The 19515-nt window shown below is 36.1% G+C and overlaps 1 protein-coding gene across 2 annotated transcripts in view; it reads left to right on the top strand.

The window, feature by feature from the left end:
• Positions 1-3932: 3932 nt before the first annotated feature.
• The window catches only part of mfsd6b (major facilitator superfamily domain containing 6b), a 17318-nt gene continuing 1735 nt past the window's right edge, over positions 3933-19515 (top strand). Inside the window, exons 1-6 of one of the 2 annotated variants that reach the window (XR_012356590.1) lie at positions 3933-4162; positions 6218-7760; positions 13703-13800; positions 15475-15636; positions 18742-18840; positions 18936-19473. Coding sequence is in view for 1 of the 2 variants with exons in the window: in XM_073845618.1 (XP_073701719.1) it covers positions 6220-7760; positions 13703-13800; positions 15475-15636; positions 18742-18840; positions 18936-19213 (2178 nt within the window). In the remaining variant the exon portion in view is untranslated. The remainder of the gene's footprint in view (positions 4163-6217; positions 7761-13702; positions 13801-15474; positions 15637-18741; positions 18841-18935; positions 19474-19515) is intronic. The other variant, XM_073845618.1, reaches the window with a different exon arrangement.

Genomic DNA, 19515 nt, shown 5'->3' on the forward strand with positions numbered 1-19515 from the left:
TCTGGGCCAAACCCTGACTGATAGCAACCCATTCTTTCATAATCACTTCTTGGAGTTTGTCAGAATTAGTGGGTTTTTGTTTGTCCACCCGCCTCTTGAGGATTGACCACAAGTTCTCAATGGAATTAAGATCTGGGGAGTTTCCAGGCCATGGACCCAAAATGTCAACGTTTTGGTCCCCGAGCCACTTAGTTATCACTTTTGCCTTATGGCACGGTGCTCCATCGTGCTGGAAAATGCATTGTTCTTCACCAAAGTGTTGTTGGATTGTTGGAAGAAGTTGCTGTTGGAGGGTGTTTTGGTACCATTTTTTATTCATGGCTGTGTTTTTGGGCAAAATTGTGAGAGTGAGCCCACTCCCTTGGATGAGAAGCAACCCCACACATGAATGGTCTCAGGATGCTTTACTGTTGGCATGACACAGGACTGATGGTAGCGCTCACCTTTTCTTCTCCGGTCAAGCCTTTTTAAAGATGCCCCAAACAATCGGAAAGAGGCTTCATCGGAGAATATGACTTTGCCCCAGTCCTCAGCAGTCCATTCGCCATACTTTTTACAGAAGATCAATCTGTCCCTGATGTTTTTTTGGAGAGAAATGGCTTCTTTGCTGCCCTTCTTGACACCAGGCCATCTTCCAAAAGTCTTGGCCTCACTGTGCGTGCAGATGCGCTCACACCTGCCTGCTGCCATTCCTGAGCAAGCTCTGCACTGGTGACACTCCGATCCCGCAGCTGAATCCTCTTTAGGAGACGATCCTGGCGCTTGCTGGACTTTCTTGGACGCCCTGAAGCCTTCTTAACAAGAATTGGTGATTTAGGTGCAATCTTAGTAGCCACAATATCCTTGCCAGTGAAGCCATTTTTATGCAACGCAATGATGGCTGCACGCGTTTCTTTGAAGGTCACCATGGTTAACAATGGAAGATCAATGATTTCAAGCATCACCCTCCTTTTAACATGTCAAGTCTGCCATTCTAACTTAAACAGCCTGACATAATGATCTCCAGCCTTGTGCTGGTCAACATTCTCACCTGAGTTAACAAGACGATTACTGAAATGATCTCAGCAGGTCCTTTAATGACAGCAATGAAATGCAGTGGAAAAAAAATTTTCGGGAATTTCTTTTTCGGGAAGTTAATTTTCATGGCAAAGAAGGACTATGCAATTCATCTGATCACTCTTCATAACATTCTGGAGTATATGCAAATTGCTATTATAAAAGCTTAAGCAGCAACTATTCCAATTTCCAATATTTATGTAATTCTCAAAACTTTTGGCCACGACTGTAGATAAGCAATAATAATAGCCTTGACACATTTAATCAATACACCAATTTGTCACCAATCAGCATTCATTATCAAAGACAACTATTTATTTGTTTTTTACGACAGTGCATAGCTTGTGACCGCTTTTCTTTTTGGGTTGCATTATCCTTATTGTCTACATAAGCCCTACATTACTCATATTAAAGTATATGCATACAGTATCAACAACAAGGCCATTAGGAGAGGGCAAAAACAAAATAGCACTTCATGTTGAGCATCTTGTCTGATACAGACGCACAGACACACAATACTTTTAACCAGATAGCACATGTGCCAGTGTATGTGTGTAACTGTGAAAAGATTGCTATGAGATGCAAATCTAAACCCTGGCTTATAAAAAGCCATTCACAGATTCTTCAGTAAGCATTATAAATACCACTTGCATTTAACATGCAGTTAACAGCTAACGTTATTTGGAGGACTGAATACAAGTGCTAGTACACTGTTCAAATAAATATTACACAGTACAAAGCAATGAAATGTTGTATTTTTTTTTAATTAATAGCCTTTATCTTTTATCCTGCTTGTAGCACAGGTATATATTTTATTTTTTGGCTATATTTTTGTGCGTTCATGCAAAATATGCTAATTAACATGTAAACATTTCAGACAATTTTATCTATTCGGTCATCATTTGTTAACCTAAAAGTTAGTTAATGGTAAAATATCTTTACAAAATACCTTGCATGGTTATGGCATTTTTTTTACTGTGGCGTTTTTAGGAGATACAGCAGTAACAAGCGACCAAGCTTCAATAACAAACGTCGTTGATAGCAAACAATATCAAATTCGATATCAAACTCATATTTAACATAGAGTAAGATTTTGTTTTACCTTGTTAAATTTGGTTGAATGTTTTCGAGGATTAAGAAATGTCACATTCGCTTTCCACGTTGGCGTCTACTTGTTAAAGGTGAATTTGCGCCAAAAACATTTGTTTTGATAGGGCGTAAGGCCTATGACGTCGATTCATACGTTCATTCTGGTGAATCGATTCGTTACTCGGTTCACGCTCTCACCTGTAGCATTCAAGTATAGGTCTCTGCAGGAAAGTAATGGGAGTTACTAGATCGGGGCGTTTTTAGACCATGGTACCTGATTGGCTGACGTCATAGTGACGGTAGGTTTAGGGGTGGGGTTAGGTAAAGGGAATCATTTCGATATCATGATTTAGAAACACCCAGCAGTTTGAAAACACCCACAAAATTCAGAAACGCCCACGTTTGCTCTGCAGAGACCTCTTCCTCGTAGCATTGGAAATTCTGATTCAACTCGGTGAATCGGTTCCTTTGACTCGATTCTCTCGTTCATGGAGCGCTGGGAAGTACGATTCATTAGTGAATCAATTTTGGGCGGTTCATGAAAAGATAAAAAATGACTCACAGAGCTTGTTTAGCTCTTCTTTTTGTAGTGGAATATTTAATTTAAGCTGTTGATAACAACTTGTTTATGCTTGTATGTATTGTATTTTAATACTTATATTTATTGTAAACTTTTAGGCTACGTTTACGTGTACTTTTTCGTTCATTCATTATTCTATTTTGGAATGAAAGATGAAATTTAAAAAAGGGTGCAGCTTGGTTTTTTGTTTAAAAGAAAAAAAGCAGAAATGGCTGTATTTTGTTTTCAAAATGTATTGTTGTCATCAAATAATAGTATTAGAAAATTGGACGCATTTCCGATCGTTTTTTAATTTGTAATATTTATTTGTACATTTATTGTATTTCATTTGACTGATCCTATCTTTACCCGGAAGTAAATTACATATATAAATTATAAATTACATACATTTATATATATATATATATATATATATATATATATATATATATAATATTATTATGACATATTCGTGATTCCTGATTTTATATATGAAAACTTCGTTTTAAAATGTATTCGTTATGTTTGTATAAGAAAAGTCGTTAACCTAGCCTATTACGTTGATTTAATATTCTTGATAATTTTTAGAAGAATACAAGTTAAGAAAAAAGGTATTAGCTTTAGTCTCTAATATTTACCTAATAGTACTTCCGCTGTACTTTGGATTAAATAATTCAGGCTTGGTGAGCATAAACGATTTTTTTTTTTTAAACATAAAAAATCTCACTGTTCAAAAACCTTTGACTGGTAGTATACTTTTTGTACGTAGTTTTTCTTAGTTAGTTTTTCATTTATTTGTAACTTTATTGTGCACCAGTAGATGTCGCCGTTTTTATCACAATCACTAGAGTTGGATCATGTTGCACGACTTCCCCAGCCTAAATAAATGTATTTGCTATAATTTCTAATCAGAATATATATTTTAAAAATACTTAGAAATCAATTATTAAAATAATTGATTAATCCAGTACTTTACCCCACCTTAAAGTTAATTTAAATCATTTTAAACTATACTAGAGCCTCTTTTGATGAATTAAAAATTCTAAACATCAACATTTTGACTGATCTAAAACACGGCATTTTCTCTTAAGCAAATACTATATTGAAAACTTGAAGTCTAAAACACAATTTCAGCAACTGCAGGACGAAATAGGGTGTCACACTTTCTAGTGACATCAGTGGAAATGAAGGCAGTCCCACACAAACAAACACTGCCGCTGCGCACATCGCAGGCAGGTGAGAGATTGACGTCAGGTCGGATGTAAACGGCAGTAGAATAAACCTGCTTCTTTGCTCTCAACCGGAATACATCGCTCTTTGAGGATTGTTCAGAGAAAGTGAGCAAAAATCCAGGATGGTGATAAAATGATGGTCGGACGGAGAGAACAGTCTGTTGAAGGGATCGTCCTCCTTCAACGCCAGACGGTGAAATAACATAAACTTCCTCACAACAACCGGGTAAGTGAGCTTTGTATTCAGCCACACCGCTGCCTGTTTATACATAATCACCGTATAAGAAAAATAAAGGTTTGTAAATACATTTAGGCATTGTGTTTGTACAATATGCACTGTTAACACAGGTTCTAGGGTGTGTGTTACTCAGTTTCAGATGGAGACTACACCCTTTGAAGTTTATTATGATACATCATGTTACCGTTTTCGAATGAGAATGCACTTAATCTTCATTCCTCAGCGCAATGATCTCCACCTCATAATTGTATTGCTAAACATAGTTTTTACTAATACTACCTGATATTCAACATTATATTCACTTGACGTCTGATGATACTAAGGGAAAGTACTGGATTAATTTAGTTTGTCAATGTATATGACGATTATACTCATATAAAACTCATTAAGTTTTATATAATGAGTCAAGTGAAAAAATAATATCCATTAGTCTATTGTAAATAAAAATATATGCACAAAGGTAGCAATAATGTATTTAATATTAAAGTTTAATATTCCTATTAACTGTATATACAACAATATGCAAATTATTAGCATGGGTAAATAGAAAAATTGAAATTGAAATTTCTTAACTATTTTATTTTTGTTTTGAGATGATGTTTATATTATTCTCAGAGAACATTGCATTGTAAACATTATGAGCCCGGAAGTTCACTACCAGTCAAAAGTATTTGAACAGTAAGACTTTTAATGTTTTTTAATCCAGCCTGCATCTATTTTATTCAAAATACAGCAAAAGTAGTACAATTTTGAAATATTTTTACTATTTAAAATAATTGCTTTCTATTTGAATATATTTTAAAATGTAATTTATTCCTGTGATCAAAGCTACATTTTCAACATCATTACTCTAGTCTTCAGTGTCACATGATCCTTCAGAAATCATTTTAATATACTGATTTGCTCTTCAAGAAACCTTTATTGGTAACACTTTACAATAAGGTTCATTACTTAAACATTAGTTAATGTATTAACTAACATGAACTAACCATGAGCAATACATTAGTTACTGTATTTACTAATCTTCATTAACATTAGTTAACGGAAATACAGTTGTTCATTGTTTGTTCATGTTAGTTCACACTGCATTAACTAATGTTAACAAGATTTTATTAATGCATTAGTAAATGTTGAAATTAACATTAACAAAGATTAATAAATGCTGTGTAAGTGCAGTTCATTATTAGTTCATGTTAACTAATGTGGTTAACTAATGTTAACTAATGAACCTTATTGTAAAGTGTTACCCATTTATTATTACTATTATTATTATTATTATTATTAATATTTAAAACAGTTGAGTACATTTTTTCAGGATTCTTTGATGAATAGAAAGATCCAAACATTTTTGGGAATGAAATTATAGAAATTAATACTTTTATTTAGCAAGGATGCTTTAAATTGATCAAAAGTGATAATAAAGACATTTCTAATGTTACAAATGATTTCTGTTTCAGATAAATGCTGTTCTTCTGGTCTTTCTATTCATAAAAAGAAACCTGAAAAAATTCTACTCAGCTGTTTTCAACATAATAATATAATAAATGTTTTTGAGCAGCAAATCAAAATATTAAAAATGATTCCTAAAGGATTGTGTGCCACCGAAGACCTGAGTAATGATGCTAAAAATTCAGCTTTGAAATCACAGGAATAAATTACATTTTAAAATATATTCAAATAGAAAATGTTATTTTAAATAGTAAAAACTATTTCAAAATTGTATTGTTTTTGCCAGACTTGGTGAGCAGAAGAAACTTCTTTAAAAAAAAAAAACATTAAAAGTCTTACTGTTCAAAAACTTTTGACTGGTAGTGTATGTGGTTTCAAATCTGCTATCTTTGCTCACAGACACTTTGCATAGATTTTTGTTGTTGTTTTGTTCTTTGAGCCAATCATCTGACCCATAAATGCAATGTAACTAATCAGAGCTGTAGAAAAGAACATCTCAAGCTCCTCATGATCATGAGGATCTATTGTAATACTGGGTAATATTGAAGCTGTTATCCACAATGTCCTTATCAGATGTTTATGTCTGTCTCACAGAAATGGCGAGTGATCGGGTGGCCATCCTTACGGATGATGAGGAGGACCAGAAGAGGAAATATGTTCTGTCTGAACCATTTAACACCCTGTCCCTGGGGCAGGTGGCAAACACTACACCATCCGGTCAGACAGGACCGCCTGCCCCCACTGACACACTCCCTTCTGAGCCCTCTCAAAATATGGGCTGCACAGAAAGGTGTTGTATGCGAATAGACAATCATCTCTTGATTTCCAAGATCTTCTACTTCTTCTTTTACTCTGCATATGGCTCTTTACACCCTCTGCTTGCCGTGTACTACAAACAGCTGGGAATGACACCCAGCCAAAGTGGCCTGCTAGTTGGGATCCGTTATTTTATAGAGTTCTGCAGTGCGCCATTCTGGGGAGTAGTGGCGGACCGCTTCAAGAAAGGGAAAGTGGTGTTGCTGTTTTCTGTACTCTGCTGGGTGCTCTTTAACTGCGGTATCGGCTTTGTGAAGCCAGCAGCTATGACCTGTGTCAGTAAGGAACCTAGTGTTGAGACGCCAAACAATTTTACAAACTATACGCAAACTGGTAACCATACCAGACAGCGAAGATACTTGATTGAGGATGTGTATTCTGCTCCTCCGCTTTCTCAGCCAGTATTAGCAGCATATGGACCTCACTCTAGATACATTCGAAGTGCAAATGTAAATACCACAAGCACTCCCTCTGAGAATCCTATCGGCGTTACTATGTCATCTGACTCGACAACGATGTCGCCCCGTACCTCGACGGTTACGTCACAGTCTATCTCGACTATTGAAACACAAGCTACCACTGCCAAACTCAAAGAGTATGTCATAGTTTTCAATAAGGAACAAGTAGATACTATATTTCTCTTGATCCTTTTAGTCATCATCATTGGTGAGTTCTTCAGTGCCCCAGCTGTGACCATTGTGGACACTGTGACTCTTCAATACTTGGGACCACACAGAGATCGTTATGGACTCCAGAGGATGTGGGGATCTTTGGGATGGGGTATTGCTATGTTGTCAGTGGGCATTTGGATTGACCACACACACATCACAATCGTCATTCAGGGTTTGGGTTGTGTTCTACCTGACTACAAGAACTACCAAATCGCGTTCATAGTTTTTGGAGTCCTGATGACCTCGGCGCTCATTGTGGCAACGCAGTTCCACTTTGACAACAGGGTTTATCGCACAGATGACGAAGAGGACAAAAAGGAGGATGTGGAAATACCTCAAGTCGTTCAGGACGTCTCGTCTTCAGAGTCTAGTCCAGATGACGCACCTGTTTGCCCAGAAAGCAACCCGCAAACGTTTCCCTTCAAAGATCTCTTCCGGATCATTTGTGGTGTCCGTTATGGTACGGTTCTCTTTGTGGCCTGGTTCATGGGGTTTGGTTACGGGTTCGTGTTCACCTTTCTCTACTGGCATCTGGAGGACCTGAAGGGCACCACCACTCTCTTCGGCATCTGCTCGGTGCTCAGCCACGTGTCTGAACTGGCGGCCTATTTCATCAGCCACAAACTCATTGAGGTTGTTGGACACATCAGGTGGGAATCTAATTATGTAAAATATTTGGCATATTTTATACTTTAAGGACTATTTCACTCCTGAATTGAAATTTCCTGATAATTTATGGTACCTCATGTCATCCAAGATGTGCATGTCTTTCTTTCTTCAGTTAAAAAGGATTGAGGAGAACATTCCAGGATTTTTCTCCATATAGTGGACTTCAATGGGGATCAACGAAAGGTCCAAATGTCAGTTTCAGTGTAGCGATCTCAGCCGAGGAATAAGGGCCTTATCTAGCAAAATGTTTGGCCATTTTCCAAACAAAATAAAAATGTATATACTTTTTATCAACAAATGCTCATCTTGCACTAGCTCTGTGATTCATGTCTTCGAAGCTGAAAAAGATAGGGTAGACTGAAAAACTCTTCTGTTCACCTCCAACTTTAACATCATCTGTAAATGTTGTTTTACCATTTTTAGAAAGGACGTTTGACTTTCTTTGCATGTTCGCTTTGTAAACACTGAGTTGGTACTTCCTCCTTTGTCACACATGACCTTTCCAACGTGACTACATAATGTGTGTTGAGCTAATGCAAGACGAGCATTTGTGGTTACATTTTAATTTTTTTTATATGACATATTATTTCATTAGATAAGACCCTTATTGAAAAGTGCGAAAAACTGTTTTACCTTTTGTGGAAAGGGCGTTTGATTTTCTTTGCACGTTTGCTTTGTAAGTACTTCCATGTACGTCACTGCGTGACCTTTCCAACATGATTACGTAATGCGTAAAGCCAAGCTAGTGCAAGACGAGCATTTGTGGTTAAAAAGTATATACATTTCACTAGATAAGACCCTTATTCCTCAGCTGGGATCATGTAGAGCCCTTTGAAACTGCATTGAAACTGTATTTAGGACCTTCAACACAATGATCCCCACTGAAGTCCACTATATGGATAAAAACCGTGGAATGTTTTATTCAAAAACTCAACCAAAGGACGAAAGACATGAAATTCTTGAATGACATAGGGGTGAGTAAATCATAAGGAAATTTTAATCCAGGAGTGAACTAATCGTTTAACTGCATTATGGGCTTGAATTATGAATATTATTTTAGAGACATAACTTGCATTTAGAAGTCCTGTTTGATTTGTTTAAAGGCGGGTTTGCAGGTGCAAGACAAAGTAGGATAACCACTTACCGCTTGTACGTCCGTTCAGTCCACTTCCAATGCAAGTGGTTGGCCGAGGCTTCTCCTGTTATTAGGTACATTCAGACTGAAAGCAATTTGTGGTTGCCATTATTTTTCCAAAACATGCTCCTGGATCAACATCTTTTGCTGATCCTGGATTAACATTACTGTCCAAAAATATAGACTTAACCCAATCCCTACCCCTAAACCTAACCATACCCATAATTTATTCCTAAAATCAGGGACATAATAGCTGATTAACAAGGGTGTAGAAGCACCTAACCCTGATCGTAAGCCTAAAACTGACATTTCCTGAAAAGTTATCCCTTAATTCTGATTGGTTTATTGGAATGTTGTTCCAGGACCAACAAGGATGTTGATCCAGGTACATGTTGTATTTGGTTAAATCACATTCACCGCAATTTGTAGAAACCATGAGTCATGCAGTTTCAGTGAGAGTGGACAATTGAGAATTAAGTTAGCAATTGAGCACACTTCAACTTTTATGCAAATAAGCAACTAATGGAAGTGCAGACCATGTTCTGCGACCTGATAGAGTTGGATACTAAGGTCAGGTTCAAGCCAGTTCACACGGAAAGTGTTTAAATGTTCCACTCTGCTTTTTTAAAAATGTTTTTCTATGTAACATGCACTATATAGATGTCTTTAACTGGCACACCATGTCTTGCTACTTTTATTTTCGTATTTTTAAGCTGTTTTCAAACACAAGAATGCATTCTGTATGCATTTTATTTTAGTATTGTAGTTTATGTATTTTGGACCTGTGCCTAAGCACCGCCTTTATGTGAGGGCAAACATATCCTTGTTGCTTAATATTTTATGAGAACACGACCAAGCACATCTGTTCAAAAGTGATGTAAATACGCTAATTTCTTGTGCCATATCTGTTTTATCACATATAGACTGGCATATTTGGTGTATCATAGTGGTGTACAATAGGCTCACAGGGAAAGTACAAAGGTTGTGTAATGTGTCTCAACAGTAAGTAATTATTGTTGACTTTGGCTTTAAACGGGCACTGCCTGCCTGGGCACACAATGTACAACCAAGACACAGGCCACCCTTTTCCAGGATGTTTACCATGTGTAAGTGGGCAGTGGTAAACAGGCACATGGAAAGGTCTGCTCACATCCTCAATCTGCTTTGTGGTATTTCTCAAGTGTGTGGTATTTCCCAGAGCACCAGCTCTTAAGAGTGAACCGGATGAATCACCTTAGGATAGTTCAGGTTGTACTGGTGGCTCAGTCTTTGCATTTTTAATTATGTTAACTGGTAGCATTTGGCAGACGTTTTGTCATTCAGAACCCTCAAACAACCTAGTTTCAGTGACCACTTCCTAGTTTATGGAGATGTTATTTTAGTCAACAGATGCTGTTTTGTGGAAGCTTATTAGTTAGCATCTGCAGGCAATGTAATTGTGCTGCATAACAGAATTGCTGCTCTAGGCAACATGTAAGATGATTTCTGGTTTACCACTTTAGTTTTAATTAAGAATATTACAACTTGATTGTTGTAAAAAAAAATCTAATAGGCATGAGGTGGTAAAACTCGCAGAACTGCTTCTGCTCAAAGAGACTCACAATGTGAATTTATATTCACAGTTGTGATTTCATATCTCACAGTTTGACTTTATATCACACGGATGTTATTTTATATTAATATATAGCCTATTGTATAATACTTAATGTAATTATAAAACAATTCACCACATTTAAATTTTTATAGTTCTTATAATCTAAATTAGTTCTTATATTTTAAAATATAAATTAGTTAAAAATTCCTGTGTTCCATTTTTTTTAAATCATCTAAAGAATCTTCTTACGGATATGATGTTTTGTTCATCCATGTGAAACCTTCAGTTTTGTCTCTGTAGCCTTTGTTAAGTGGCCTATTTTCAGTCTTGACTGCCGAGAGGCCTGTAACCTTATCCAGCCATTAGCCCCATCACACATTGTCTAGGCTTTCCAGGATTGATCCACTGAGCTTGCTTCTTTTGTGGATCAATTCTAAAGCTTTCTAAAGACAAAGGGTGTGGCAGAGCCAACATAGTGTGCAGTGAAAGGTTCTTTATAGTTTGTAGAGTCAACATTTGCATGGCTATCTCCCGAAGCTTATTTTGCATGTAGTAACTTGGAGAAAGTAGTTTAAAAGCTCTGGTTTAAAGGATTTTGTGTGGAATTTTTTTGCTTTTAATATGCTAAAAATGCACACAAATGTACATAAGCCATTAGTAAGGTGGTTCCCTAAAACCTGCAAACACTGAGGTACAAAACATTGTTTTGCGCTTCCTGACTAGCCTAACAACAGTGATACTGATTCGACCAATGCCGTCAGCTTAGGGTGGGGCTATGTATTTGTTCAACCAATAGCAGACAGGGAAAGTGTTTCAGAAACCTGTTTGAAAACAATCATTATTTTAATGATAAAATGGAAGTAACCAGTTATCTTTTCTTCTCAATTTTGATGTTCATCCCAGTTACACAGATTATCTGTTATAATTCTAAAACAATTTGCTAGGTTTTTACATGTTTATAGTATATACTTATATATAATACAAGTAATAAATTCTACACAACTGTAAGCAAGCCGTTCATAGGTTGATTCCCTAAATGTGTAGATGCTGTGGTGCAAAACATTGCTCTGTTGAGCTTCCTGACTAACCCAACAACAGCAACACTGATTCAACCAATGGCGTTATATTGGGGCGGGGCTATGCATTTGCATTGTGTTTTCAGAAACCTGTTTGGAAACAATCGTTATTTTAATTAAAGTCGTGATGAAATGGAAGTAACAACACATCTTTTCTTTTGTATTTTGATGCTTGTCCCAGTTACAAACATTATCGGTTATAATTATAAAACAATTTGCTAAGTTTTTACTTTTTAAAAATTCATATAGTATAAATTAGTAATAAATGCACAACTTTAAGCTGTTCATAGGTTGATTTCCCCAAATATTTGTTAACACTGGTGGAAAACATTACTCTTTTGAGCTTCCTGACTAGCCTGACAACAGCGACACTGATTTAACCAATCGCGTGATATTGGGGCAGGGCTATGCATTTCTCCAACCACTGGCAGACTGGTAGAGTTTTTTCAGAAATCTTTTTTTAAACAGTCATTGTTAAATTTAGGTTTTGATGAAATGGAAGTAATGACATCTTTTCTTCTGTATTTTGATGTTCATCCCAGTTACACAGATTATCGGTTTTAATCGTAAAACATTTTGATAGTTCATATCTGATATAAATTATTAATGAATTCCACACAACTGTAGGTTGATTCGCTCAAAATGTGTAAACACTGTGACACGAAACATTTATATGTTGAAATTTCTGACCAGCCCAACAATAGCAACACTGACTCAACCAATGGCATGAGTAAGCAATTTGTAGGTTCATTGATTTTCTCAAAAATGTGTAAACACTGTGGCAAAAAACATTTATATGTTGAGTTTCCTGTCCAGCCCGACAACACCAAAACTGACTCAACCAATAGCGTGAGCTTGGGGCAGAGCAATGTATTTGTTCAACCAGTGGTGGGGTGTTTAAGAAACCTGTTTGGAAATGATTTGTGATGAAACGGACGTAATGACGCATAGATTTCATCCTAGTTACACAGATGTTTGATTATAATTATAAAACAGTTTGCTAGGTTTTGACATTTTACAGTTCATATACTATAAATTAGTAATAATTTCCACACAGCTGTAAGCAAGCCATTCGTAGCTTGATTCCCTCAAAACATGTTAACACAGTGGCACAAAACATTTCTATACTGAATTTCATGACCAGCCTGACAACAGCAATAGTGACTCAACCAATTGCATGAGTTTGGGGCGGGGCTATGTATTTGGTCAACCAATGGTGGACAGGGAAAGTGTTCAGAAAACCTTTTTGGAGATTAGATGCATGGAGAAAGCTTTGGTTTAAAGGTTTTTGTGTAGTTTTATTGGTGTTAATATGCATAAAATTCACACAACTATAAGTGAGCCATTAGTAGGTTGATTCCCCAAAACTCTGTGGAGTAAAACATTGCTCTGTTTGAACTTCCTGACCAGCCCGACAACAGCAACAGTGACTCCACCAATAGCATGAGTTTGGGGCGGGGCTATGTATTTGTTCAACCAATGGTGGACAGGGAGAGTGTTTAGAAAACCTTTTTGAAAGCAGTCTTTTTATTTAAGTTGTGATGAAACTAAAGTAGCGCAAGTATCTTTTCATCTGAATTTTAAGAAAAAAACAAGTTGATTTTTCACCTGTCATTTCACCTGAAGATCGAATTATGACATTTTGATTAAAAATTACTAGGTCAAAAAAAATATTAACAATAATAATATGCATTTAGAAAATGGATACTAACTATAATTTAGCTGCTTAGTGATGTTAGAAGTATGAAAATGTAAATGAGACACTTCTCTTCATTATACTTGTTTTCCAGGAAGCATAATTTGAATTAAATTGGTATTAATGACATTAAAGTTGTTTTTTCCTGTCGGAGATTCAGTGTAAAGATGAGCACTGGTGAGATCTTGTGCAGTCACTCTCACAGCCCGTACTTAGGACAGAGTGAGTCATTCATTCGGGCGTCATAATAGAGACTGACATCACCAGCAAATGCAACACCCAGCTTTAACTACAATAGGTCTTATAAACCAAACGAGTTTAGCTACACCCAGTGTGACATTTTCATTGTACAAAAAAGCATTGTTACACATGTATGAATGAAATAGGACCGGTGTTACATGATTGTTTTCTCTTTTTTTTAGAGTCCTTTATATCGGACTGGCCTGCAACACCGCACGCTATCTGTACATATCCTACCTGGAAAATGCATGGATAGTTTTACCCATGGAGGTGCTTCAAGGTGAGAAATCAGGTGTTTGTGTGGCCAAGTGGCCTTATCAAACAGAAAATGGATATTGGATTGGTGGGCTGTGCTCGTGAGTGACCAAAGCTGACGTCAAGATCATCTAAGGACATGATTCAGCTGTTTTTGCAGTATATCTGACACTCTATTTCACATCAGACGCGCTGTTGCAATCGCATGGTTACCGTTTTGAAATAAAGAGACAGGTTTAGGCAGTGCCGTTTGCTTCAAAGCTAAAAGAAATGTGTTACTGATACTTATGAGGCTAGGTGGTACAAAATGCTGCAACAGTTCTTAGAAGAGTAAACTCGTCTGAAAAACACTGGTGAAACTTATTAAAATGTCAAGACTTAAAAAGCCTGTTTAGCCAGTATTATCTTGTGACTGTTGACTATTGACACTACAGGATGACCCTGCTCCCACCTCAAATGGGTGTAACGCCTGTTTGCTTTAACTTTAACAGAGTAATATGTTATATAATGTCATATTTAGCTGGCTATCAATGTTTAAGACTGCTTATTTATGAGTTATGAAGAAACATTAGAGAAATATGAAAATACAGTGTAAAATTAGGATGTTGTTAGGCAAAACATAGAGCGAATGTAGTTGTTTACAGTTGGCAAGCAATTTGCTGCATTGCTAAATAATTCTGATTTGAATTACACTACCAGTCAAAAGTTTTTGAACAGTAAGATTTTTAATGTTTTTCAAAGAAGTCTCTTCTGCTCGCTCACCAAGCCTGCATTTATTTGATCCAAAGTACAGCAAAGACAGTAAAATTTTGAAATATTTTTGCCATTTAAAAGAACTGTTTCTATTTGAATATATTTTAAAATGTATTTATTCCTGTGATCAAAGCTACATTTTCAGCATCATTACTCCAGTCTTTAATGTCACATGATCCTTCAGAAATCATTCTAATATACTGATTTGCTGTTCAGAAAACATTTTTTATTATTTTATTATTATCAATATTTAAAATATTTATTTTTTTCAGGATTCTTAGATGAATAGAAAGATGCAAAGATTTATCTGAAATGAAAATTATACCATTCAAAAGCTTGAACTCAGTTTAATTTTCTTTGTTTTGGGGGGAAAGAAATTGGATATACGTTAAATTGATCAAAAGTGATGATAAAGATGTTTATGTTACAAAATATTTAAATTTCACTTTAAAGCTGTTCTTCTGTGCTTTCTATTCATTTCAGAAACCTGAAAAAATTATACTCCGCTGTTTTCAACATAATAATAACAAATGTTTTAAAGCAGACAATCAGAATATTAGAATGATTTCTGAAGGATCATGACTGGAGTAATGATGCTAAAAAATAAGCTTTGAAATCATAGGAATAAATTACATTTTAAAATATATTCAAACAGAAAACAATTCTTTTAAATAGTAAAAATATTTCAAAATGTTTTTGCTGTACTTTACTCATACAGCTTTAAATATTAAAATTTTGTGTTCTCCTATTTTGCTTTTGCAATTAGTTCCTGGTTAACTTTTAATGAAGTCATATTACATACTACTTGTATAGAGCTGTCAACATTTTATTCGTACTTGTTTCATTTACCAGCTGTAAATATTGTCTTATTGTTGTAGTCATAAGTCTATGTTTATCTATTCAGGCAGATGCACAAGTGTTTATTTATGTTAATGTGTCGTTGCAGGGTTGACACATGCATCAGTGTGGGCGGCATGCATCTCGTATTTGAGCGCTGCTGTTCCTCCAGCCCTGCGCACGTCGGCTCAGGGCATCCTCCAGGGGCTGCACCTAGGGCTAGGAAGAGGCTGTGGAGCTATGCTAGGAGGAGTTTTTGTGAATTTCTTCGGTATGACATCAACAAACATTTACAAACATGCCTCACACATGCTTTGATGCTATTATATATTTAGACACAGTCACAAAGAGTCAGATTCTTGTAGTATTGAATTCCACATCACTCTATATAAAAACGTCTGAGACTCTTTTACTTAAATACTAATAAATTCTTAATTTCATTTTTAAACTATATATATGGGCTATTCTACAGAATTGAAGCCGAATAATATCCAAAGTACACATTTATAGTAATTGTGCAGATAATTCTCATACTGTATTTTCAGAAAGTTTTGGAATATTTGTCCTCTCCCCAAATTTGTCACTACCGAAACACAGTCATATCAAATTTAATCAAAAGGGTTATATTGACCTATTAGCATTTTGCTTACCTTGCAAATATATTTTTTGCTATTTTCTTATAAAGTTTTTAGAGGTAAATTAATAATTCAAGTGTGATTTATGAGATTCGTTGTATTTTGAATCCATTTTTTCTTGTAAAAACAAAAAGTTGATCATACTGATTTCAAAGTTAAAGGAGTAGTTCACTTTCAGAACAAGAATTTACAGATAATGTACTCACCCCCTTGTCATCCAAGATGTTCATGGCTTTCTTTCTTCAGTCGTACTGAAATGGTGTTTTTTGAGGAAAACATTTCAGGATTTCTCTCCATATAATGGAATTCTATGGTGCCCCCGAGTTTGAACTTCCAAAATGCAGCTTCAAAGGGCTGTAAATGATCACAGCCAAAGAAGAAGGGTCTTATCTAGTGAAATGATTGGTTATTTTCAAAAAACTTTTACAATTTATATACTTTTTAATCTCAAACGCTCGTCTTGCCGAGCTAGACAAGATGAGTATTTGAGGTTAAAAAGCATATAAATTTACATTTTTTAGAAAACAACCCATCATTTTGCTAGATAAAAGAGCCTTTTTTCCTCAGCTGTGATTGTTTAGACCCATTTAAACTGCATTTTGGAAGTTCAAACTCGGGGGCACCATAGAAGTCTATTATAGTTTTACTCAAAAAACACAATTTCCTTATGACTGAAGAAAGAAAGACGTGAACATCTTGGAGGGGGTGAGTACATTATCTGTACATTTTTGTTCTGAAGATGAACTACTCCTTTAAGGATTCATTGGTTTGAATATACATTGAACCAAACACTATCATAACATCTTAGTTAATAATTCAATATACTGTATTTTTGACAAAACATCCCATGTTTCGTTTGTGACTGCACATTTTCGATAGTGACAGTAATGTTTGTTTCAGTCGTGACTGTTACGGTAGTGACAGTTTTAGGTACATTTGAACCTAGCTCAAAGATGCTGATCAGCACAACTTTAGCTAGCACATTTTTGAACAGTTGGATACATATAAAATTTATGTCACAACCAAAACTTCACCAAATGTTTCGGTCATGACTGTTATGGTAGTCACAATTTTAGATAATTTTGAGCCTAGCTAAAAGATGCTAACCGGCACATGGTTAGCTAGCACAGTTCTGAATAGTTGTACACACATAGAAACTACATTTTATGGATTACGAAACGTCAGCAAATGTTTTGGTCATAACTGTTTCAGTAGTGACAGTTTTAGATGCTTTTATGTCTAGCTCAAAGAAACTAATCAGTACATAGTTAGCTAGCACAGTTCTGAACAATTGTACACACACAAAAAAAATGATACTTTATGCAATTACACCCAAAAAACTATGTCACTGCCGAAACTTCACTAAATGTTTCGGTCATGACTGTTTCGGTAGTGACAGTTTTAGATACTTTTGAGTCTAGCTCAAAGACGCAAATCAGCACATGGTTAGCTAGCACAGTTCTCAACAGTTTTGCACACAGTTTTGGTCTTAACTGTTTTGGTAGTGATAATTTTAGATACTCTGAGCCTAAATATTTCCTCATAATAAATTTAGGTACTTAAAATCAGTCTAAACCAATGGACTAAAACTAGGGTGACCATATTCTGAGAATCCAAAAAGAGGACACCCTCCCCAGGATGCACATACTGCCCTCCAAAGGCAAAGTGCAGTAACTACGCATTTGGTCAAAATTGAGGCTTAAAATGGATTTTATGAAAACTGTTTTGTCTTGTGACAAAGTCTCCTGATCAATTTTGTCCCAAAGAAACGTGAGTGTTTCCGAGAAACAAGAGTGTCAACATGTTTGACTAGCTGGCCTAAAAACTTTAAAGGCATTTTTCTCTGTTTCAGTGTTGGTGTAGTTACTGCACTTTGCCTTTGGAGGGCAGCATAGGTGCAGATGGTGCACATTGCTTCCCATTTATCACGACCACGAATGAACATCGGGTATTTTTTTGCAATTCGTCTGTGAAACTACATTTGCGTTTCGGCATGATAGTGACACACAGCTCTTGCAACGCAGCTCCTTGTTTGTTTTGTTTTGACGACTGGGTCTTTCATGTCATCAGACAGGTACCTCAGAATAATGCCGGTGGGCAGTGGCTGCATTTAAAGTGTTGAATTAATGACGGTCAGTGAAATGAGGTAAAAAACCCGGACATTTTATGATATTTTACAAAATCCCCCCGGACATAATTTTATAGCCAAAAAGGAGGACATGTCCGGGTAAAAGAGGACGTATGGTCACCCTACTAAAACATACACTGTTTCAGTAGTGACATGAAAATGCAGGACACATTTTTGCTTTACAAAGTGTCATGATTTACAGTTCAAATATAAAATGAATTTAGATAATTTAAAAAAAACAATAGAAAAAAATGCAAAAATGATATCAATATCACTTTCATAAGTTGAGAAAGGGGTTATGGTTCGGGACAGCCACCTCCCAATTGAAAATACCAAATGATAATTTTACATATATTAAGGTTACTAATATATACTAATATAATAGATAATCAAAGGATCTTAGTAAACATCTAAGATTTGAATACTATTTAAATGTGTTTTTTGGTTGTGAGAAGTTTGCACCACTTCTATAGAATGACCCATATATATATACAATATCCATAAGAACAAGAACACTTTAAGATTGTTTTTCAGTGTGAATGACTTTCATCTTAGAGTCTCAGGCTTGTTTCCGCAGAAGCTTCCTTTTTCATCTTGCGAATTTCCTGTTTAGGTGCTGCAGAAACCTTCAGAGGCCTCGGAATGGCCTCTCTAGTCACATTGCTCATCTTCGCTCTGATACAGTGGCTGTTAGGTCAAAACGAGGACAAAAGTAAGCATCATCCTGCTGTTTCACAACAAAAAGGTCATTTAGCTGCAGTGAAACCCGCGACTGCTTATTGATTACGTCTGTGTGCTCTTTTACAGAGGGCTCGATGTTGGCTGAGAACATCCCAGTTCCCTCCAGTCCAGTGCCTATCGCCACTATTGACTTAGTCCAGAACCAATCAGCATCTCAGACAAACCCTGAATCAAAGACGCCGCCTAAGAAAACCAGGCATCAGGAAGAGCAAGAAGATGCCAACAAGCCGGCTTGGGTGGTGTCTGCTTCCCCCTGGGTCACCATCGCTTACGCCCTCTATCAGATCAGAGATATGGTGGCTTTGTCAAAGAACGAGCACTTTGGTGAAAGTCAAGCCCCGCAGGTAGGGTGGCACCCTTTGTAAATTTAGGATGTAGATGTGGACGTGAGGTGAAGGTTTCACTCTTCACACATTTCATGAACTTTTTCCTGCTCATTTTCTTATATCTGTATTAATTTGTCATCTTTTTGGTATGTAATAATTGTAAAAACCTACTATGGTGAAACTTATTTCATACTAATGGAAAATTTTATTTCAGACCTTTTAACTGAATGATTAACTCTTTCTCTTTACATCCATGCTGTCATTTTCTCAGGGGAAAGGTGAGCAAAAATATCTGTGTTTGCACTTTGACTTTTGTACAC

The sequence above is a fragment of the Garra rufa genome, chromosome 8, assembly GCF_049309525.1.
Source record: "Garra rufa chromosome 8, GarRuf1.0, whole genome shotgun sequence".
Taxonomy (NCBI): Eukaryota; Metazoa; Chordata; class Actinopteri; order Cypriniformes; family Cyprinidae; genus Garra; species Garra rufa.